Source organism: Natator depressus, chromosome 9 (genome assembly GCF_965152275.1).
Source record: "Natator depressus isolate rNatDep1 chromosome 9, rNatDep2.hap1, whole genome shotgun sequence".
Lineage (NCBI taxonomy): Eukaryota > Metazoa > Chordata > Testudines > Cheloniidae > Natator > Natator depressus.
Genome location: NC_134242.1, coordinates 62,873,359 through 62,897,364, shown reverse-complemented (window position 1 = coordinate 62,897,364; position 24,006 = coordinate 62,873,359). Strand labels below are relative to the sequence as shown.

Here is a 24,006-nt window from a genome sequence, read left to right as displayed (position 1 = left end):
TTGCAGAGATTGTGAGAGCATCCAACTAGCCCTGTGCAATGATGATGGTCTCTCCAGTGTCAGAGGAGATCTCACAGGCCTGATGCTGTTATCAACAATCCAGGTGAAAGAAAGTGAGAGTGGGGAGGGGAAGAGAATACAAGATGCACCTCATACTGCAGAATGCAAATAGAGTTAAGAGCCTGGAAATGGGATCAGAAGAACTAGAGGTGGTGAAGACCTGTTAGATCTCTAAAAGGTATCTCCTGCTAGTGGTACCCCCTGCCTCCCCATATACACGAACATAAGAATGACCATACTGGGTCAGACCAAAGGTCCATCTAGCCCAGTATCCTGTCTGCCAACAGTGGCCAATGCCAGGTACCCCAGAGGGAATGAACAGAACAGGTAATCATCAAGTGATCCAGTCCCTGTCACGCATTCCAGCTTCTGGCAAACAGAGGCTAGGGACACCATCCCTATATAGTGGAGACATCATGGGACAATAAATGGAGATTACTCTTGATCCTAACCAAACAGTAAAAATATGCTTTGTACCCAATCTCTGCCAGAGATGGTTAGCAAACCTAGACAATGAGCAAGGTCCTCACCTCTCCGCTTGCCTTGCACTCGTGTGTGCACACACCTGCATGCATCTGAGCCTCAAACCCTTACCAGAGCCGGTTGTCAGACTGACACCCCACTGGATAAAAAGTAGGAGCTCTACCAAGTACACCAAAGAGATCTTCCCCCCGATAGCACTCTTCTCTCAGGAAGTCGCTGTTAGATACATAACTCACCCATGTGGCAGGTGAGCCATGGCTGGCGGAGTGGTGCAACAGGCACATCCTGCTAAAGTGATCTAACACTTCTCTGTGTCTATGTGTGTCTGTCGGTCTGTCATTGTCACTGGCTTGGAGGAGAACAAGTGCCAGGGTTTCTCTCAGGCTAATGTGCAGAGACCCATGATGCACTGCAGATTCTCCGCTAGCCAGAACTGCAGTCTCAGCTCTCGCTTGCTCTCGGGCCTATGTCAAGGATGGAACATTACAGACGAGGTGACCTAGCATCTAGGATGCTGGGTAACATTTTCAAAAGTACCTAAGTCCCAGAGCCTCAAAGGTACTTAAGCACCCGTTGAAATCTGTGGAAGTTAGATGCCTAAATACCATTGAGGATCTGCACCCACATGCCCCAACAGTCTAAGTCCCGTGAATTTTCACTAGCCCTGCTGAGTCACTTAGACATTTTGGAAAATGGCCCTTGCCGGCTAGCTGCACACACCTCTGCTGAGACAACAGGTGCCGGAGGTACAGTACAGTCTGCCTTACCCAGAGAAGTCCTGGCCGGTGTGGAGTCTCTCTTGATCCAGAAGGAAACCCAGGACAAAACTACAGTCAGGATGCAGGGGATATAGGTCTGAATGGCAAAATAGCCCATCCGCCTGCTCAGATCAAAGGAAACCGTCATGACCATATAGTCCCCTAGAAAAAGGCCATAAAGAGGCAGACAAATCAGCATAGTAGGAGGTGGAGATGGTTAATCACCCTTTTATTCCTGTTATCTATCATACTTACACAGCCCCCAGGACCCTACTGTCTGAGCCCCTCACAAGCTTTAATGTATTGAGCTACACAACACCCTGGTAAGGTAGAAAAACACTACCCTCATTGGGCAACTGGAGACACAAAGTGACTTGCCCAAGGACATGCATAAAGTCTGCAGCAGACCAGGGAGTAGAACCCAGTTTTCCCTGGATCACAGGCTAGAGCCTTAATCACCAGGCCATGCTTCCTCACTACCCTTTGGGGAACAAACTCCCCTTCATGAAGAACATCATTGCCTTTTTCTTGCTACATGACATTGAGCTTGGAGGCCCACGAGACCTTGGAATTCACATGGCAAGTTTGTGGCTTGCCTCTATAGTTGACCATTTAAACATGAACAAATAGAGGGCCTGAAGGCGCCATTGACTGCTGTGCGAAAGAGCCAGGCCCTCAAAGACTGAGGCTGATTGGTGTCATTTAAGGCACAACTCACTCTCTCACCACCATGACCAGCTATGAACGTCTACATGCAAAATTTCTACCTTATCAAAAGAGGCTGAGAGGATCCCAGCACCACCATCTACTTGCCTCTCCTCCTTTGCTTTGACACTACACCCTTGTGTGTGTGTGTGTGTGTGTGTGTGCATCCAAACACAGCCCTAGGCAACTCACCATAGTGAAGTCTAGGAAGCAAGGAGAAGCTACACCTAGCCAGGGCTGCAGTGACAATGGGAGAGGTGGGATCCATTCAACATCTCTTTGCCATTAGAAGTACGGCTTATAACTGTCAGCCCGTCATTTTACTCCTTAGTCAATATTGCTTACTGACAGATACTAGCCCCTTTTGTCACACACATAAAGCAGCAACTAATTTGCAGACATCATTACATACTGGTCCACCCACCAGCACACTGATCACTGATTCCTAGCTCTGCTGCTGAAGAGTTTCTTGTCCTTCAAATCTCTCCTGAAAATCTGCTTCTCCCAGGGAGCCTGCCCAGCAGCCAGGTTCATGTCTTCCCTTTCCTGAGCTTTGGCCCCATGTCTTGGCCTGGGATGGCTGGTCTCCTGTCCCTTAAACCAGAAACAGTTCTGGGCAGGACGGTGTTTTACTCCGAAAGACTCATGCACATTCACAGTGCTATGGAGCCAAATCTTCCTTGCCCCTTTACGCACTCTTTAACCAGGCAAATCTTCCTTTGACTGCAATGGATTATAATGGGGCACGGCTTTAGCCTGTTAACAATGCATTCAAGGTGGATGTGCAGAGCCATTCTGGGGCAGGGGGGTCACCTGCAAGTACGCTGAGCAGAAAGCACTGTGATGGCTTGGTGCAGCAAATCAGAGCCCCCCCCTTCCCTGTGGGGGGGGTAGAGGGGGTCTCTGGGGAATGAGAAGACAGAGCCAGCCCTTTCTAGTGTGGGGCAGAGGGGGTTGTGGGGGATGAGAGGGGCAAAGCCAGCCACTCCTCATGTGGGGCAGAGGGGGCTGCAGTGTGAGAGGGGCAGAGCCAGCCCCTCCCTGTATAGAGCAGATAATGGCTCTGGGGATGAGGGGGCAGAGCCAGCCCCTCACCCTCCAAAACCCCCTCTGCCCCACACAGAGAGAGGGGCTGGCTCTCAATGAGGGACAGAGGAGGCTGTGGGGACATGGGGGGGGGCAAAGCCAGCCCCTTCCAGTAAGGGGCAGAAGGAGCAAGAGGGGCAGAGTGAGTCCCTCCCAGTGTAGGGCAGAGAGGGGCTCTGGGGATGCAAGGGACAGAGCCAGCCCCTCCCAGCATAGGGCGGAGAGGGGTCCTGGGGGTGAGCGGAATAAGCTAGGATTCAAGACTTTTGAGCTGAGGAGGAAGGTGGCTAAGAAAATAAAAGCTGCCATGCTGGGTCAGCCAATGGCCCATCTAGCCCAGTAGCCTGTTTCCAACAGCGTCAAGTACCAGAGCTTCGGGGGGCGTGCACAGAGAGAGATCCACCCCATCGTCCCCTCCCAGCTTCAGGCAGTGAGAGCATTGCCCCGAGTATGGGGTTGCATCCCTGCCCATCCTGGCTAGTAGCCACTGATGGCCTTATCCTCCATGGACTTGTCTAGTTGTTTTTTGAACCCAGTTATACCTTTGGCCTTCACAACATCTTCTGGCAAGAGAGTGCAACCCATGTAATTTAGGGCTTGGTTTCCTCTGTCCGATGTGATTTACCAGCTGGCCAGTATCCTTGCTATTTCTGTAGCCAGAAGCCTGTTCGCTGCGATTCTCAGATCCACCCCACATGTGTTTATCAGTGCCACTGTGGGACACACATGGCCCATTGCTGGAATGGAGCTGGTCCGACTGACCTGTGCATGCAGCACCTGCCTGGGGGCCCCGGACTCTGTTCTCATTGAACGGGCTGCTGCGGCCTTTGTCTGTCTGTCTCTACCTCTCAGCCTCTTTCCTCCTGCTTTAATCCCTTTGCCCTCGCTGCCAAGCTGCTAACTTGGCATCTGAACTTTTTAAACCAGGTGTTGGCATAAATCTGCGCTTTTTGATGGTTTAACATATGTGCATGGTTCCCCGGCCAGCTGCTTTTGCCAGGAAAGGAGACGGGAAAAGCGGTTTGTTTTGATGGGTCCGTTTCCCTTACCACGGTGCAGAATCAGCTCACCCAGGGGGCAGGTTTCACATCTGTAAGGATGAGAGATTTGGCAGTGCCCTGTCCATATTTCCCTGCAATGGATTCTTTGCTCCTGCTTCCCCAAAGGGCTGATCCTGGAGAAACCCTTTGCTCCTCGGGGGAGAAGGCAATTTTCTCTCAATGCACTGTTTAATCCTGGCTCTCATGGGTGCCGTTACCATCCTGGAGTTTGAAATGCTCCATTTCCACTGCTCCCTCCTAGAGTAAACAAGTGTGTTCGCTCCCCATGCTTATACAGACCTGGGTTTCCTCTATATGGCTGAGCCTCAGTTCTTAGGGTCCAAGCCTGAGGGCTTGCTGTCTTGTGTGGCTCAACCCCACTCCCACTGCTCCCCTTTGCAGGGTTGTATTCCTTTCATCAGCAAGGCCCTGCCCCCTTCTGGCGCAAGGGCGGGGGGGATTTGATCTCCATGCTGTCCCTCTCCCAGGCCTCCCCTCCCTGTCACATCATGCCAGCGATCCTACAGCAACTGTGTGCAACACAGCGCATACTGGGGAGTCAGCTGAGCCCCTCCCTATCACATCACATCCCCCCTCTTCTCCGGGGGGGCAGGAGCTCCTCAGTGATGGTGCTCAGCTGGGCTCTCCTGAATGCGAGGCCTCTGCCGCTACCTTCTGCTGCATAGCTGTGGAATTCACACCTCCTTCACGGAAAGCCCCCCTAATTTACAAGTTCACCCTGCTCCCACTCTGCTGCCTATTCCACAAGTCCCAGGGTGGCAGCATTTTCTTCACACAGCTAATATTTGCCTGTCACGGACGCACCCCTCTCCGCTCAACCTTTTCTATGTGTAGTTGTGTTCTCTGGCCAGGCCGGCATCTCAGCCACTGGCCTCATCCCTCCAGGTACAAGCCTTCTCCAGTCCCAGAGAGGAGCCAGCGGTGGTGCTGAAACCTGCTGCTCCTAGGGCAATGGAGACAAGTGTTGATGATAAACGAGATCACACTCCTGAAGCCAAATGGAGGCAGCCCAGCTTGGTAGAGCTAGAGACTGGGGGTGATAGAGGATTTCAGGTTCCCTGGTGAGCTCAGTGAAGCTGATGATTGGGGGTGGGGCAGGGTTCCCTGATGATATCAGTAAAACCACTGCTGACGGGGAAGGGCTGGGGACTGAAGATTCTCCATTCCCTGGTGATATTGGCATTGCAAGGCTGGTTTACATTCATGCAGGTTTCTGCAGTGAGAGGCTGCACATGGGAACATGGGCTGTCGTGCATCAGGCCCAGCTCTGCTAGCCAAAGGGATGTGTTGTGACTGAGCTTGCCCGTGTGGAGTTATAAGTTTTCACTCCCCTCCTGTCATTCTCCCCTGTCCTGTTGTCCTTCCTGAGACATTAATTTACAGATCTTTGCACTTCAGCAGCATCTTTCAAGAGAGGCTGTCATAGCACAATGCAAATGTTAGTTCAGTCACCCTCACACCTATTTGCACCCTCAGTTTACAGAGAGGTACGCAGTGGGCCAGAAGGCTTCGATGACTTGCCCAAAGTCACACAGCAAATTCATAGCAGGGCAAGGAGTAAAACCAAGGAGTCCTGACATCCCTCCACTTACTCCTGCCGTTAGACACCACTGTTGTCTTCACCTCCGAGGGTTTGCTTAGCTCCATTACAACACAGCTCACGTGCATCCAGGACAGCTAGCACGTGGCAGGGTGGCCGTTCAATGGACCCTGAGTTCAGACTGACTATGTCCCCCAGCTGCAGCCACAACTAACAGCAATGTCTGCGTAACATTCCATCAGCTGGCCTGACCTGGAGACTCCTGAAGATGGGCTAGCAGCATATTACAGCTATGGCTTCAGCCAGGACATTTACATTCTGCAATGGCGCAGACATGGGAGCTGTCCTGAGACAAGGCCCTACGTCTCATTTACTCCTCCACGTCTCAGCCATTGACTCCCATTCTGCCTGGCCCTCATGCTGTCCCCAACCACACTCTTTATCCCCATTCCCCTTCCTTCCTGACCCTTGCTGTCACTAGCTAGGTCCTTTCTCTGCTCTGTCCCATCCTCAGGCTGTGGGGGGATATCCTGTGCCTCTGTCCTACCCCATACTGTGCCTAGCTACATGCTGTGTCTGCTGCCCTTCTCCATGGGCTACAGCGAGCATATCTCCCTACAGGTTGCCTGTAGCTGGATCCTTCTTTTAATGACTCTATCTTTGGCTTTATGGCTTCCTGGTGCTTCCCACCAATCCCCTCTGCCCTAAGCACTCTGCCCTCTCCTACTATGTGCACATGCTCTCTGAAACTGGGGAGAGCCCCCTTGTAACACAGCAGTGTTTCTATCGGGCCAAGATGCCTTACCAGCCCCTGTCCTGAGAACTTCTGATGTATTCCTCAGGCCTGTGAAGTCAAACTGATAAAGTCTCCAGGTGCGCTGGTCTGAGACTTCAATGGAGTAACGCCTCCAGCGGTAGATAATCTCCTCTCGCGGGTAGCCATCTGGGGACGGGACAAGGACACAAGGACAATGGGTGAATTGCCATGACACCTTGTGCAGAAATAAGAACCTTGCATGTCTCTTTGATGCCATCTGCTCTGGAGACAATTTGGACCGCTGTGATATATTATTGTTGCTATTTCGTATTTCTAGTGTGGTCGTGCCTAAAGGCCCTGCTCATGATTGGGACCCTGTTGTTCTAGACACTTTGCAAACACACAAGAAGAGCTGGGCTAGGATTCTCATTGATTCAAAGGCCATTATGATTAATGAGTCTGACCTCAGGCATAAGGCAGGGCCTAGCTTCCAAAGGGTGTTGGGCACTTAACTCATAGGCACCTTCCAAAACCAAACTATGGTCCCCAAAGAACTTATAGCCTAGAGAAGCAAGACAGGCAAGCAGTAATACACAGATGACAGAGAAGCATGGGCTTGGGCCCTGAGCCAGTGTACATCAGTGTGGCTCCTCAGAAGTCAAGAGAGCTAGGTTGCTCTACTGCTACTGAGGATCTAAGAGCCCATTAACATGTCCAAAGATCCCTGTCTTTTGTAGTTCCAGTCCTTTAACACTGCCGCCTCCCCATCCCTCGATCCAGGTGTCTGAGCCAACAGTCCTCCATCCACCCTGGCCACGCTACAGACCACCTGGTTTTAGCCCTTCCCATGACTACGACTGTTGTTTCTAGTTTAACGCTTGTGCGTTGGCTCACTCTTCTCTGCTGTGGTTATTTCAGCCCCCCATCAACTCCCATTTGTACATTGCAAACTTCTACTGAGCTATTCTGACAGCTTTGTCCCTCACCCGCCCCCCCCATGTCTGATCCCTGCAGGCTGACGTGGCAAGCGACTACCATTCTCTGTGAGAGGAGACTGTAGAGCAGGTAGCTCACGAGAGCAGGGGGTTCCCTCTCTGTGTTGTAAATTGGCTCACCTTGGTCTGTGTCCCAGTAGGCCAAAAGGAGTAAGGGGTCAAATCCAGCACTAAGGGGTGGGATCCAAGCCCTGACTCCAGTGCAGTTACCTGGTGTGGATGCCCACAATTGGGAGAACAGTGGGTTTGCTGGTCGGGATTGTGGTGCACTGGTGCTGCTGCATGGGAGATCATGGCTATGGCATAGCAGGGGGGGGCTGCAGGATCGGAATGAAAAATTTAGTGCGGGGAGGCAGTGTGGGGATAGGGCACTGGACTACAACTCAGGAGACCTGCATTCAATTCCTAGCACTGCCACCGCTTTACTGGTTAACCGTAGGTGAGTCAGTTCCTCTCTCTGTGCCTCCGTTTCCCCATCTGTAGAATGGGGATAATATTACTGACCTCTTCCATAAAGCATGCTGAGCTCTGTGGCTGAAAACAGATAAGTACTAGAAGTGGATTAGATGCTATAGGTCAGCGGTGGGGGTGGCCCCTGGATTGGAATAATGGGGTGCTGCAGATCAGGGTCGAGATGCACAGGAAGGACTGGGTGGAACAGCAGGTGTGTTGGGTCTGGAGTGAGGTGTTTGAAGAACTGGTGTGAAGGAACAGGCAGGGACTAACAGGGGGCACAGAGGCGCACCAGCAGAGCTAAGCTGGTCTAAGATGGGAAGGAAGGGGGTAGGGCATGTCAGCAATGGGGCGCAATGGCAGCCCTGCCTGGGAGACACTCGCTCAGGGCTCTAGGCCAGAGGAATTATCAATCACTTTCATTCATATTTAAACTCAGTTAAGAAAGTAACTGCCACTCAAACCCTTGGGAGATGTGCTGAGAAGCTGCATACTGGGCTGGAGGGCATGGGGCTCCCCTTTGCCCTTCTTTCCTGGGCAGCCTAGGGCATGGGCTCAGTCTTCAGGTTCACTGCTTGCTGCCCCCGGATCAGCCATTCCTGTGTGATCTGAGGGGGGCTGCGGCTGCTTTGGGCCAGGTATGGCTTCAGCATCGCAGATGGTAGGCAACAGCATCAGACAGACTCCCCTAATGAGCAGCACCTCAGCAGCCAGTTAGCTGGATCAGAGAGAGAGGTTGGGCTGTAATTAACGACCAGCGGCTGGCTTAAGGGACTGCTATCAAAGCTCTTCTGTCTCTTGGCTCCATGCCACACTGGAGTTCAGTGCTCGCCCTGCACATGTCCCTGGGGCTCGTATGCGCTCTCTCTTCCATTGCCTTTCAGCAAACAGTCCCTGGAGAGCCCCTGACAGACAATACCCCTCAGAGGCCAGAGCAGTGGTGCAGGAGAAGCGTTGTATTTACCGTAAGACCTATAGGCTGCTGGTTCAGTCCGAGCTGAACGGGAACCAAAGGCCGATGTGACCCCAAAGCGTGAGATGGGTTCCTCTGCTTACATCCAATAATAATCTATCCGGAGGGCTGCCTCCTGGATTCCATCCTGTACCCAAAGGGGATCACCCGGCCCTACAACCAGCCCCTTTGTTATAGGTGACTCAAAATACTGACAGTGGGAGCAGCGGGGTGACCTCATTCCATTCCCCTCATTCCTCATCGGTGCCACTTGCAGCCCCCTCCCCGCTCCCTCAAGGAGCTTGGGACGTGCCCCAGAAGTAATGCTGTGCTATTGCATGGGATTTCCCAGGTGGGACTGGGGAAGCTCAAACCCCACCTCATCAAATCAGGTTGCTTTTAAAGGGGAGCTTAGCTGCCCATACAGAGCCGCTCCTGGGGTGTCTGCAGCCCGCTGGGAAACGGGTAACGGTAGAACTTCACCGGCGCCACATGGAGATATTTTGCTAGTGAACAAAACGCCCTAAGGCCGTGTCTACACTGGGCGAGCCCCAATTTCAGCCATCAGTGGCCAGTGACCGGTACTGCTGCAATCCCAGCGTAGGCAGCCGAAGCTGCTATTAGCACCGATGGTGCTTGCCCCAGGGCAAGTAGCGGCTTTGCCTGGCTACACTAGGGCTAGTATCGGTGCAGCTACAGCAATGGCTGCACCCAGGCCAAAGCTCTGCTCTGGTGCTTCTCCTTGCCTCTCCACCCACCTCGCAGCCTGAGCATATCTCCGGTTCCCCAGCAGCTGCACCTTGCAGCAGTGGCTGCTTCCTGGCTTCATTTGTAAAATGAAATGTCAAACTTGTTTTGAAGCAGGGATCTTGACGCCTCTATGATAGTTCCTTGGGGGAGGGGAGACAGGGAGAGCCTGACAGCATAACTAAACTGTGTTTCTAATTAATTGTCGAGCATGCATGGAATGTACTGTTAATTAGCAAAGAATGAGGGAGGGGCAAGAGGTGGGAGGGGATGAGGGGACCGTATCTCCTCCGCATTTTGTTTTCCTCATAAGCAGCTCACAGCCGTTCGGTCTGAATCTTGTCAGTGGCAGGGTGATGGGGCAGGGAGGTGGGGAGGGAGCTGCTGGAGGTTATGAAGCTCACATCTGCTTTGCCATCTCCTGATGCTCTTGCGAAGACATGAAATGGGATGACATGCTCCAAGCTAAGTTACTGGTGGAGCCCAGTAGATAGCAGGCACCATCAGCGCTGCCCACTCCAAGCATGGGGTATGTCTACATTACATGCTGAGCCTGGGCTCTGACTCAGGTTTGAGCGCAAGCCATGCTTCTGTCCACACACAAATCAGTCTGACGCAGGGTCAGGCCAGCAAGCACACAGGACCCAGTCCTCGGGCCCTGATAGGGGGATGGGTCAGAGCCCAAGTCCCGCTGTGACCTGGGTCCAAGCCAAGTGTGGACGCAGCTCAAGCCACAGACATGAGTCAGAAGCTCGGCATAGTGCAGTATGGACCTGTTGGCATGGCTGTGAGGCCTGGGCCAGCAATTATAAACCCAGTTTTATAATGCAGTGAGGATGCTAAGGCACAGGATTGGAAACACTGGGTCCACTAACCAGGGTCCCACAGAGCCAGGCTTAGAGTAAATGTAGACATCCCCATAGGGTACATCTACACAGGAAAAAAAAAACACCCTGTGGCGGCTAGCCTCAGAGCTTGGGACAACAGACTTGGCTTGCTCTACAGTGCTGCAAATAGCCATGCAGACGTTCTTGGTCCAGCTGAAGCCCAGGGAGTCACAGCCCGAGTTCCAGCCCGAGCCAGAATAGCTACGTGGCTATTTTTAATGCTGTCGCATGAGCCCAGCAACCCCATGTCTGTAGACCCAGGTTCTGAGACTCCTGGAGCATGAACTCCAGAATCTCTGCCCTGCTATGTCCCTTTGTGCCACTCTGGTGGCCAAAGGGCATGGGATATATTTTATTGCCCTTGGCTTGGGGTAATCCCCATTGGGTCATCATAGATGGCCCCTACACCATCCTCCCCACAGCTCCTGGCTGGTGTGCACTGTGCTCCAGCTACCTTCAACTGGTAGATGATCCCATGGGGACCACTGCCAACTGGTGTAAGTTAAAATGACCTCCAGGCTATTCTGACCTGCCCCAAGGCTGGACAGATAATCAGGGAGAATAACCAATATCCCCATTTCCCCTGTCCCCCTCTATTGCACTGAGCAGAAATTTAATGCAGCACAGAATCTTGTCCCAGGAACAGGAGGAGGCCCCAGGACATGGTTGAGGTCTGTTGCTGGTGCTGTTTGGGAGAAGCCCAGCGGTACAGGAACATGGGGTCTGAATTAACACCCACCTAACAGAGTCTGTTCTCCCTGGTACAAGGGTTTGGCCCTGTTGAATTTCTTCCTTAAACCGTATTTAAGGCACTGATACTCACAACTGGAGAAAACCAGTGGGCAGGAGTGCGTGTCCATTGGGAAATTCTGCAGCTGGAGTAGACATTCCGCCTCTATGGTCAGCCTGGAAGTGAGACAAAAGACTCAGCCTCAATGCAGCTTAGTCTGACCTCAGACACAGCTGTGTAATAAACCCACGTGGGGATTTTCTGGCAAAGCAGTTGTCAAAAAATGCTGAGTTGTCAAAACAGAAAGGGTCCCATAAGAAAGGGTCAGGTTCACCACACTTTTTTACTCAAAAAGGTTTTGGATTTTTTTTTTTTGAGAAATTGTTGAAATGTTTCATTTTGACATTTTTGAAACAAAAAATTCCAGTTCAAAATGACTGCTCATGCAGAAATTTAAGCTAATTAAGGTTAAAAAAAAAAGGGTCAAAATTGAAATAAAATATTTCAAAAAAGAGTCAAACTGATTTTTTTAACGGATTTTTGGTTCACAAAAATGTCTATGATTTTGACTTTTCATCCTGATTTGGGATGGTAACATTCTTTGATCTCTCTGTCTATCTGTGTAACCTCCACTAGCACCAGGAACCCCCAGCACTGAGATACCACTGCATCCCCTCTGCTAGATCACAGCACAGCCCCCAGTGACCCCCAGCAGTGAGACACCACTGCATCCCCTCTGCTAGATCACAGCACAGCCCCCAGTGACCCCCAGCACTGAGATACCATTGCATCATCTTTTCTGTATGGTAGCACAGCACCTGGGAACATCTTGCACTGTGACTTGACTGCATCATCATCTCTGTGCTCCAGCACAGCAGCACAAAGCTGCAGGGGTTATTTAGTTGCTTTGCGTTTGTGGCTGATGCCCGAGACGTACCGGAGCGTGTAGAGCACCTTGCCATCATTCCAGATCCTGAGCAGCTGGTTGGGCGTGGTTATCCAGTGCGAGTCGGCCCGCTTGGAGTTCCTGAAAAAGGTATCTGGGATCCAGATGCGGCTCACCATGTTAGTGTTCAGAGTGAGGGCTTTGAGGGTACTGTTAAAGCGAAGGCGCCGGTCATACCAGGTCTGAGCAAAGAAGATATCAATGGTATATTCCTGCCAAAAGAGACAAGACAGCATGTCCTATTATGAGGAATTATCTAGCCTGGAACAGACACACAGCGCTCTGCTCCCAAAGCCCAGAGTGCAGGGTCTTGGGGCCGCTGAGTCAGATTCACACCCAGAACTCCTGGGAAACAGAAGGTGAAAAAGGCATCTGGGTGGACTGAGCAGGGGAAGATGGGCAGGTTGCTCATGCTACTGTTATTTATTACACCTAGCACCTACCAGCACCAGTTGAGATGCCATGGAGACAGAGTATGTGGGTACAGTAGTATAGGCATTGTGCATACTATTAGTAGATAGGTTTGTTTGTCAGCCTGAGACAGAATTTTGGGTTTGACTTTTTGATACTCTTATATCTTATAATATGTGTCAACAAAGGACAAAGACCGTGTAAGTCGCTTCTGCCTAGTCAGATGGATTTGTTAGTACAAATGGAACAGATAAGAGCGGTTAAAGTGTTACTCGGTAGGATTGCCTCAACCCCTATCTCAAGGCAAGGTCAAGCAACCAGTTGGGAGGGGCAAGGGAGGATTGGGGAGAAGATATAAAACACTAAAAGACCAAAGAAATGCCTGACTCTGACTGTAGCACAACCTCACTCCTTACCCCTCCCATGGGGTACAAAAGGGGTGGGACTGTAGGCATGCATTGCAGGTATATTTGGGCCTGCTAAGGAGGAGAAGGGGGGAAATAGGGAATGGGGACACAGGCAAGGCTCTGCGGGCATCAGAGCTGGGAAGGGGGACATAGGGGTAAACGCTATGCGGCGTCAGAGCTTGGAACAGAACACTGGGAAACAGACTCTGCTGGCATGTAGAGCTATGAATATGCTTGCTTGGAACGAACCCCAATAAACATTGCATTGCCTGCACTTCGGACTTCTGGTCGTCTGCTTTCTGTCTGCGTGACAAGAACCGGGGAGAGGGTAAAGGGAAAGCCCTCTAAAATATACGCTTAGTAAGAGACAGCCCCTACCATGAAGTGTTTACATTCTAAATGGACAAGACGGACAACGAGTGGGAGCAGGGATACATTATTATCTCCATTTTACAGCTGGGACACTGAAGCACGGAGCGATTAACTGACTGGCCGAGGGTCACATGAATAGTCTGTGGAAAAAGCTTCGATGGAACAGTTTTCCATCAGAAAATGCAGTTCTGTCAAAATCAAAAGGCATCACACAATCAGGTTGATTCTGCCAAATTCTGATTTTGAGAACAAAAGGGGAAAAAGTTCCGACATTGGTGACAGATCCCCGGTTGACGTTCTCTGGATGAAACGTTTAGAAAGGGAATTTCTGTTCTGCGGCCAGCTCTGCTCTGAGTGCCAGGCCAGTGCCTTAGTGACAAGACTATCCATGCTCCTGAATTTTATCAGCCAGGGTGACTGAGCAGCTTCCCATGGAGGGACCTCTTGAGTGCTTGGGAACTGGAAACCTGCTAGAAAGGCAGTTTATTCGGGGTCAGTGCATGACCTGGATTGCTGCCTCACAGTAGTGAAATGAGGGAGTTACTTCATCTTGACCAGCGTAGTGCTTCAGTTCACTGGTGTGTGTTATCCTAGCCGCATGCTCCCTCCAGTGGGATAGGAACCAGAAACCTCATGGCTCACAGGCAGCTATTCTAGCAGATGAGCCAAAAGAGAATGCCCCTCAGGCCCAGCTGGCAGGAGCCAGGCTGACCGTTCACACCTGTGAGGTGCTTTGGGTCTAGTCTACATTCCCATTCCATTGAAGCAAACTCAATGCACGTGAAAGGGTTTGCTAGCTCTGGAGACTAAATGCTGGCTCTTCCTGGAACAAGGGTGGGACATACTTCGCCCATCAGTATGCCTGTAGACCTCTGGAGCCCAGGGCCCAGTCAAGCCTAGTGACAGCCGGGAATATGCCTGTCTGAGATGGGGACTTATGTCCACTATGAACTGGGCTGAGACCACCAAACTCATTTCACACTAGCCATGAGATTGCAATAGCCTCTACTCACTACTATCCCGTTCCTTCCTGATCTCCTCCACTCCAGTAAAATCCTTGATGCACTCAGGCAGTGTCCGGCTCTCCTCCTTCCTGAACAGTGATGAACAATGTCTGACTCTGCCACCTCTCTCCCTCCCTCTCTTGATTTATCTCAGTGCAAGTTTTCATGACTGCATCATGTCCTCCCCCTGCTGCCCTTGCCACTGGTTTAGAACCAACTTCCGAAAATTGGCTATTAAAATAGAAACATGGCCTTGAAAAATGTGTCCTCCCCACGTAGGGAGGGGAGCGGAGTGCTAGACACCCTGCTTCATCTTCCCCGCTTTGAAATGTTGTCCTTCTGCTGTCAACTGACCAGCGATGAATGTCCTTGGTGTTGAATGTGCCCTGTGCGTGAGAATGAGATCATGGCAGAACAGCAATGCTGAGGGACGGTAGATTCATCGTGTGTGCTGGCTCCTGGGAACCTGGTCTCAATGAGAGATGGGCGGAGGAGGCTGCTGATCTGGATCAGGTTTAGGCTAGGGTTCAGCACTCACGTCTGGGCTCAAGCTGCACGGGTGGCAAGGTTTTCCGAAGCGTTCAGGGCCAGATTTTCTAAGTACCCAAAATCAGAGCCAGATTTTTAGAAGTGGCCAGTGCCCTGCAGATCCCCTTGTGACACTGGCAGATTTTTAAAAGAGCGCAGCGTGAAAGATGTTGAGCTTTTCTGAAAATCTGGCCTCCTTTTGTGAGCCCTTCCCTGGGGTCTGTACCTGGACGCGGTGCAATGCTATGCCAGTGCGGGTGGAGTTTTAACTTGGGAGGGTCACCTGAGACAGACGTGTCAAAGGGTAGGAGCCAGATGAAAAGCAGGCCACTGACCCTCCAAGTTGGGGGTTGAACTACAGCCAACAATGGATCTTTGTAAAACAGTTATGGAAACAAAACCATTCCATTTGCCATTCCAGCAAACATCATGACAGACAGGGACGACAGCCTCATTTATGCCCTAAATGCACGCTGATGGCATGGGAAGAATTCAGACTGTGAGTGTAGAACCTTCCTGGGAACTGCAGCTTTGCATCTAATTGCAGCTGATATTGTGAGCAAAGCTGGGTGAACAATTTGCAGGGAAGAAATTACTGGCTGAGTTTGTCCCTTTTGTCTCTTGGTGAATGCTCTATGGGTAGATGTTGATATTTATGAATGGGTTTGTTATTTAAAATTAGCCAAAGCATGATTTATGCAAACACATTTTAGCCTGCAGGTGACACCTGACCCACTGCACTCTGTGACTATTTTCAGAGTAACAGCCGTGTTAGTCTGTATTCGCAAAAAGAAAAGGAGTACTTGTGGCACCTTAGAGACTAACCAATTTATTTGAGCATGAGCTTTCGTGAGCTACAGCTCACTGTGAGCTGTAGCTCACGAAAGCTCATGCTCAAATAAATTGGTTAGTCTCTAAGGGTGCCACAAGTCCTCCTTTTCTTTCTGTGACTATTGCTATTCATAACGTCCTATTTGCGCTGCGTGTTTGGTCATCTAAGTCACATGATCTTGTGCTTCCGCAGCGGCTGACTCCCAGTCCCCCAAGAAACTTTCAAGGTGCTGGTGAATGATGTGAATACTCGTAAAACGATCTAGTCACGCAATTATTCATAAAAATTTCCCTTTCCCCATGCACAACTGTTCCTGGAAAGCCTCACAAATACTAGCAAAGCAAAGGTGTGGATTTTACTGGAAAAATTGCTTGCAAATATATTTTTTGCAGAATCTGCCTGTGGGATTTTTGCCATCTTGCATGATGGAAAGCTCATGAAATCATCTAGATCACCTAGATTTCAAGCCCTAGTTGTACCCCTCTTGCAGTACAATGTGGTATTGTAGCCATCTTAAATTCAGGTGCTGCCTGACACAGCACAAATCTGCGCTCTGAATTCCGGTCGTATACAATTTACTTAAGGGGTCTCTCCTGCCATGATCCAGGAGCCAGGATTTCCAGATTCCTTGTCTGCCACTGGGTCACTCTGTGACTTTGAGCAAGACTTCTCCGTGCCTCAGTTTCCCCACCTGGAAAATGATTATTGCAAAACATTCCTTTGACAATATTGCAGAGGCCATTGTGAGGATTAACTGATGGTGTGAAATATGTTTTTGGATCACTTGATGAAAGATGCTAAAGAAGTGGAACATCTTCTAAGAGCTAAGTATCAATCCAGCCATCTGGGCAATATTTGGTGCAACATACATATACATGCTCCAGTATGACACCAGGTGCAAAAGGAACAGCCAGAGACTATTAACGAGAACCACCAGTCACTGCAAAGACTGGCTGCCTGAAGGCCACCAAAACTCCAGCTGTGACAACGTGTAGTTATCCAAAGCCCAGATGGGGCGATGTGACATTCTTTATTTGGGAGTCCTGTGGACTCAGATCTGATTTGGCCATTCAGCGCTTCCCCATCGCTCTGCCATCTACACTCAATCAATCCCATCACCGGGAGCTGATTTTATGCCACTCTGCTCCATTTCATCTGCCATTCATTATTCTTTTCTTGTGTCGACACTAGCGGAGGCCTGCTCCCAGAAGGCTGCCCATGCCGGTTTTACTCGTGCAGCTGAGGCAGGATATTTGGGAAGAGGAGAATTCGAGAAGGGAGGGGATCAGGGCTGCCTACACAGTGTTAAGTGATGCAATTAACATGTGGGCGGACGGCCTTCAATCTACAGTTTCCTTTGTGCTGCACAGAACATGTCTCCTCGTTGCATATGCATGAAATGGTAATTGAGCTCAGTGACCAATTTTATTTCAGGCTGCTAAGCTGCATTCGGAATTATTATCATGTCATCTGAGATCCATATGGTGTGGTCTGTATCCACTGCTCAAGCAAAACTATACACATTACCCAACGCTATGGAGCATCTCTCTGAAACACATAACAAGCAGGAAACGCAGAGGGGGAGAGAAAAGGTTGTCCTCAAGCAGCCTTGGCGTACATTAGAGACTCAGGCTGGCAGTGTTGTACTTCTAGTGGAGGTGGCATTTTCCTTCGAAAATGACTTCTTTTCCCCCAAATTACCCTGTCAGCCAAAATTTCATATGCACAGTCTCAGCCCAGAAGTGAATGTGTATATGTAGATAGATAATTCCAAAAGCAATTCATTCAGCTAGTTATCTGAAGGTGAAAATAATACATCTTCCATTACTTTGCCTATTTCCTGTCCCTGTTCACAACTCCCCACCCCTGCTGTAGGAGAGAGAGCCTTCTCCTCTGCAGAAACCTCCCTCCATCTTTGCTCCTCACTGACTGCCAACCTCTTTTCCCTCTCATCCGCTGCCACCCTCAGCTCTCCCGCTGCTAATGTCTGCAGAGCATTAGGGAATCTATTTCTGAAGGGTACTATATGCAAGGCAGGCAGCAGGGGGGTTGAGTGCGGGACTGGGAGCCAGGAATTTTAATCCCAGCTGTGACAATGGGGGCCAGATTCAGAGGAGACTCTAAAGAATTCTAAACTGGTGTAATTTACACCTTCTCCTGGTTCTTTTGTAAATTACTCTGCTAAGACTCATACCCTACCTTACATCTTTTCTTGCGATCACTTTGAAATCTGACCTTGCGAATGTAGAGGAGTCTAAAATGTTGTAATTTACAGACTGGAGGCCAAGTTCAGACCACCTCCACCCTCCTTCTACTAGCTTAAACTCACACTGTTAAGTGCTCTTACCTTAGACCTACTTATACGCACTGCCCAGGTGCGTGCAGGACTCTACGTTAAGGAGCTAGAAGAAGCTGTAAGTAAAGTAGGGTAGAAGTTATTCTACTGTAATGTAATCTACTGACACCTTCTCCTAGGGAAGGTCTACACTACTGCTTAAGTCGATGTAACTTACGTCACTCAGCGGTGTAAAAAAGACCATCCCCCATGAGTGATGCAAGTTACAGCGACCTAAGCGCTGTCCACACCCGCGCTGTGTTGCCAGGAGATGCTCTCCTGCCAACATAGCTTCTGCTTCTGTAATTATGCTGCCAGGAAAGCGCTCTCCTGTCAGCATAGCGTATCTTCACCAGATGCGCTACAGCGGCACAGCTGCATCGGTGCAGCTGCGCTGATGGAGCACTCTAGTGTGGACTTTCCCGTAGTTGCTTTTCATGCTATGCCTCTCTGCTGGCCCTGGATATGTCCATTACACAGGCTCAGACTGCGTTAGACTCTGGGCTGGGTTCAGGGCAATACATAGGTGGGGCATGAATTACATATCAATTAGCAGGTATGAGCCTATAGGAGTCTAAGAGCAGCCGAGTAGGTGTGATGACCTGGCCAGAAGAAATGATGGATTACAGCTGTTTTGATTCTCCTCAACTCACTTAGGCCTTGTCGACATGGGAAAGTTGCACCATCTTAATTTCGGGCTTACCTACATGGGGACACTCAAGAAAATTCATCCAAATTAACTATTGAAATTGAAAGTGGATTAGTTAAACTATATTAAACCATTGTGTAGACACTCTCCTTCAGAATTAAAGTGACCTTAATTTGATTTAGCTTAATTCACTTCCAAAGCAGAGATGTTAAATCAGTGTTTTAACCCATTTAGTTAAACCAGTGCAAACCCGTGTAGACATTCTTAATTTGATTTAAAATGGGTTATTTCAGATTATTTTAAATTGATTGGGAACATATTTAAGCTGAGTCAAAATAAACTGGAATAAGAGCATCCACCCAGGGATTTACACTGTTTTAACTAAATGGGTTTAAAACCAATTTAAGTTAAACTGCTGCAACTTTACCATGTAGACAGGGCCTTGGATGCCTCTCTGAATTCAGTTCTGCATTGCTGTGTAGCCCTTGGAAAGTCAGGAATCCTCCCTTTGTGTCAAGTTCTTTCAGCAGAAATGCTTCCCCACTCCCCAGGGCTGTGCTGAGGATTAGTTAGTTAATCTTCCAAGAGTGCTTTAAAGCACTATGTAGTTAAGTACTTTTATTAGAACATAAAGTTGCATTGTACAATTCTCTACACTGTAAGTTCTCCAGGGAAGTATGCTGTCCAGACCCAGTACAAGGGGGCCCTGATCCTGATAGGGGAGTATGAGGCAATCATAACCTACTTATTAAGTAGCAATAAGCACTAAAGATGCTTTTTGGACTAAAATAAAATGAATGACCTTGTTTGAAATCTTCAAACCTGATGCATGCCATACCTCCAACCATGGGCACTGGCATGACACTTCAGCAAACACTTTAAAATCAGCAGCACACTTGAGGTCTATTAAATGCATAAGCTGTTGCTCCACTTGTTTCTTCTTCACAACCACATTAGCCATGCTAGGGTTTTCCTGTGCAGAGCTGGAATAAAAGGGGGAAGTAGCAGGCCAAGATGGAGGTGAACTGGCAGAGATTCCAGGACTGGAGTAGCCAGATGTGCTGCCGGTCAATACAGATCTGCATTGGCACAGCTGTCCATGGGGGAAGTTTATGCAGCTCCAGTCTGCACTATGTCTGGGTCAAGTCAGTGGGATTCATCTCTGACTTTCAGCAGCCCATAAATTCACTCACACATTAAAAAACAGCACGTATCCTTAGGGAGCAACTCAAACTGCCTGTAGAAAAGGGGTAGTTAGCTGTGCACACGGTCCAGTTAAACAAGGGCTAGCATTGCCCACGGGGCTCTGAACTGGCACTGGGTCAGGGAACCAATCTAACCCTTGTTCTCCTATTGTGACAAGTCTCCAGCGATCATCCCTTTTCTGCTGTGGCTGGCTTTTAATTCAGTGGAACTCTGCTGATTTACACCAGCTATGCATCTGACCCCTTTATGGGTTTTTTTTTCCAAACCACTCAGCATTGGCCTGATTCTGATCCTGTTGAAGACAAATTAGGTACGTCTACACAGGGAGTAAAAAAACCCCACTGCTGGCCTGGGTCAGCAGACTTGGGCTCAGAGGCTGGAAAATTGCTGTGGAGATGTCTGGGCTTAGGCTGGAGCCTGAGATCTGGGACCCTGTAAGAATGGCTACACAGCAATTATTAGTCCCTTAGCTTGAGCCCTAGGAACCCGGGCCAGCTGTGTCCATGCTGCAGGCCTTTTATCCCTGTGTAGACACACTCATTGACATCAATGCTGGGAGTTGTGGAAAAATCACACTCTATGGGGCACATCCTCCACTGGTGTCAACTGTCATAGCTCTGTTGACTTCAATGGGGCTATGACAATTTACAGTGGCTGAGGATGTGTCCCCACGTCTTCACGGACCTCAACCAGAATCCCTGGACATCAGTGGGAATCTTTCCACTGACCTCAGGGGGCTTTGGAGCATGACTGGACTATTCTTTTTCTAATTTCTTGTTTACCAGTTAAATACTTAGGATCGGCTTTCTTTTTATTGCCCCTTTGCTTGCTCTAGAATGGTGGTAAGAATTAATTCAATCTATAAATTGTATTGTTGGGGAAAAGTAAATAGTTCAAATAAAAGTGCACCCTTAATGGGACTTGAGCTCAGAGTCAATATAAAGCAGACCCTTGATCTACTTTATTGAATAGTCTTTAGTTAACATCCTTGGAGATTTGGAATTATTATTGCGGCCATTGGAGAATGCCATTATTTTCTGCAAATGAAACATACTGAACATGTTAATGCTGCTATGAATAATCAGACGAAGTTGAATGGAAAGGCTGTGAAGTCCAGACAACACGCATTTCCCACTTCACACTGCGGCAGTGGACTGGGAGCGAGGTGAGCTGGGTTCTAATCCTAGCTCAGCCACTGACCTACTCTGTGACCTTGGGCAAGCCACTTTACTGCTCTCTGCTGCTATTTCCCCACCCCTTCTTTGTCCATTGTGTGTATTAAGACTGTAAGCTCTTTGGGGCGGGGGGGTGATCTCTCACTATGTGTTTGTACAGCACCTGGCACAAGGGGGCCCTGTGATGAGGTGTCCACTCCCACTCAAGGCAGACCAGGTGAAGTGAGGTCAGTTAACTTGATAGTCTGCCCCTGAGGGAGAGCCTGGGACTGAAAGGCTGATTGAAGTTTAGAGCCCAGCTATGAAGGAACAGGTGGGGCTGGTATAAAGCCAGGAAATTGGCAGCAGAAAGGGGCTGCAGGGGAAGTAGTCTGCAGTCACTCCTTGGGAGAATGGAGGGTGTTCAATAGTCTGCAGTTACTGCCTGACAGGAGCGTGATGAAATAAGTTTGAAAACCACTGACCTAGAGCAAATCATTTAACCTCTCATTTCCCCAATCAGAGACAGAGGCTCACGTGGATGTTTGGGGGATTAACTGGCTAATGACTACAGTGCTTTGATCTCCTGCTGCCTTCTCATCCTCTCCCCTTGGCTTTGTGATGTTTCCCTTTTGGCAAACGCCAAGATCTGCTCATCGCGGTCATTGTCCAGTCAGAGTAATCAGACATTTCCACTGCTCTGAGGCTTCCCCATATATCTTTACACTGAGCCATTCCTCATGATGCAATTTCCTGGCCTCTAGTGATGTCATTTCCTCTTGGAACCCTAAGGCAGGATGTTATTACCTTGGCAGGTTGCTGTCTCTGCACGGCAGTGAAGCCTGGTATGCCAATTCACTCACCCTTGGCTCCAGAGCACATGACCCAGAAGTGTATATTTTAGCTTCCGATTAGCAGCCATCTCCCAAGGGGAATCAGGAAAATTCTTGAGTTGAGACATGACATCAGCCAGACTCTGGCTAGTAAAAGCACAGTCTGTCCGCATGCTCACTGACGAGATTATTATTAAAAAGGCACAGGCGTGGACACGGGATGTTAAAAGCAGATGAGATGGCATAATTAACGTGGTGGAGTCAGACCATCTCGGTGAAATCTTATGCAAGGCACTGCAGGAGAGAAACAGCCTCCTTTCAGTCTCATTAGCTGTTTTCTTCCCCCAGTGCAGGGTGTAAAGCCATGTGTAAGCAAACAAGGACATCCTCCAGCGAGGCTGACCTCCAGAAAGCACTCAAACCATTAGCAAAGCCAAACCAAAGATACCAAAAGTGTTGCATTGTGTGAGCTCCTGGATGGGCCAGTTTGGATGTCAGGGTTAGAATGACAGCTCACAAGGTCTGGGGGAGGGGGAGTGGTGAGAGGGGAATATCATGGGCAATAATGAGGAGAGAATCACGAGTAGCATAGAGCAGACCAGGCAGGTGCTCTTGTTTATTTTATTATTAACACCAAAAAGGGGGCACTCAATGAAATCAGAAGGGATGAAAGGAAATACCTTTTCACACAGTGTGCAATTAACCTGTCAGGACTGCTCCTACAGGACAGCCCAATGAGACTCAAGCAAGGAGCTGCAGCTTCTATAAATAAGACTAGCATCTGCAGTGACACTCACCAGGATAAAAAAATTCAAGGGCTACCAATTAGCAAGTTTCAGGGTATATGCTGCTCAGCAGGTGAGGTCAGGCAGAAACATCCCCTATGTAGTACTTACTGTAACACTGGAGGTCATAGGACTATTTCAGAAGCATCCAGCTCTATGCACTGTTGGAAACAGGAGACTCGGTTAGACCGCTTGTCCACTACAGCGGACATAAGGGCACGTGGGTTTCCATGCACCTGGCCAGTTTCTTGCCATGCTTCTCTGAACCTATCATGCCTCCACCTCAGTTTCTCCATGTCCTTCATTTCCCTTTGTCCATCCTATTTTTAAGCATCCGCCTGGCTTCTGGTTCTGGTCTGAAAACCTCTCCAAGCATCAGTGTTCTTGGCCCTATTATTAAAAGCAGCACGTCTGAGCACTCCAGCTCCTACGGCTTGTTCCCTCTCCCGTGCGGGGGCAGGAAGGTTAGGTGTTCGCTATCATGATTATCCTGAATTCACAGGGGAAGGGCCCTATGTCCAATCCCTCAGGTGGAGGCATAAGACTGTTGAGAAAAGAATGCAGCTCAAAATGACACTGAAATCAAAGGCCGTCACTATTCAGTTGATGAAAAAACAATCCAGTGTTGTGACTTTTAGGGCAATTTGCCTGTGTTTACCCATCAGGTTTTTCACTACAGCTTGGCCTTTTAAAAATTCTGGAGTTTGAGTCTGTGGGGAGCGTCTCTGTGCTGTGCTGAGGAGCCAACTACAGAGATGATCGCTGCAGTACAAACCCTCTGGGTATCTTTCCTCCCCCGACAAACAACTCAGCTTTAGTGCTTCCCTTCCCTTTGATCAATAAATAATAACCAGGAGTGATGGGCCTGTGATGCAAAGTCAAGACCTGGAGCTGAACATCACCAAAGTTTTGGGGGTGTTGAGAGTGGAGGTTCTGGTTCGAGCCACTGTACAAAGAGGAAACAGATCCAAGCTATGGGCGCCGAGCCCTCCTGAAAACTCCAGCCTGGCTGTCTCATCGAGATTCTAATCAGATGCTGGAGTCACTGGGTCACAACGTCACACTCCCAGTCCTGCTTGGCTGCAGCGATGCCAGGTCTCGCCTCGAGGTGGCGCTCAGATGTGACTGCTGCTATAGCAGGCCCCTTGTTCTGAGGGGATGGGGAGGGGGATAGAGTGACTCCACCATGGTGGTGGCCGCAGTGAAAGAGTGAAATGGAAACAGAGGGCCCCAAGGTAGATCCAGGAGCATGTTCCCAGGTTGGGGAGGTGGCATGCTGAGCCCCCAGGGAAGAGAAGAGTGGGCAGTAACAATTCAACAGGAACAGTAG

General features: G+C 49.5%; 1 protein-coding gene across 3 annotated transcripts in view; it reads right to left on the bottom strand.

The window, feature by feature from the left end:
• Positions 1-24,006, bottom strand: part of GABRE (gamma-aminobutyric acid type A receptor subunit epsilon) — a 73,344-nt gene that overhangs the window by 12,983 nt on the left and 36,355 nt on the right. For 2 of the 3 annotated variants that reach the window (XM_074964378.1, XM_074964379.1), the window contains exons 5-8: positions 12,152-12,372; positions 11,308-11,390; positions 6,499-6,636; positions 1,311-1,463 (exon numbers count right to left, since the gene is read on the bottom strand). In XM_074964378.1, the coding sequence (XP_074820479.1) occupies positions 1,311-1,463; positions 6,499-6,636; positions 11,308-11,390; positions 12,152-12,372 (595 nt within the window). The remainder of the gene's footprint in view (positions 1-1,310; positions 1,464-6,498; positions 6,637-11,307; positions 11,391-12,151; positions 12,373-24,006) is intronic. The other variant, XM_074964380.1, reaches the window with a different exon arrangement.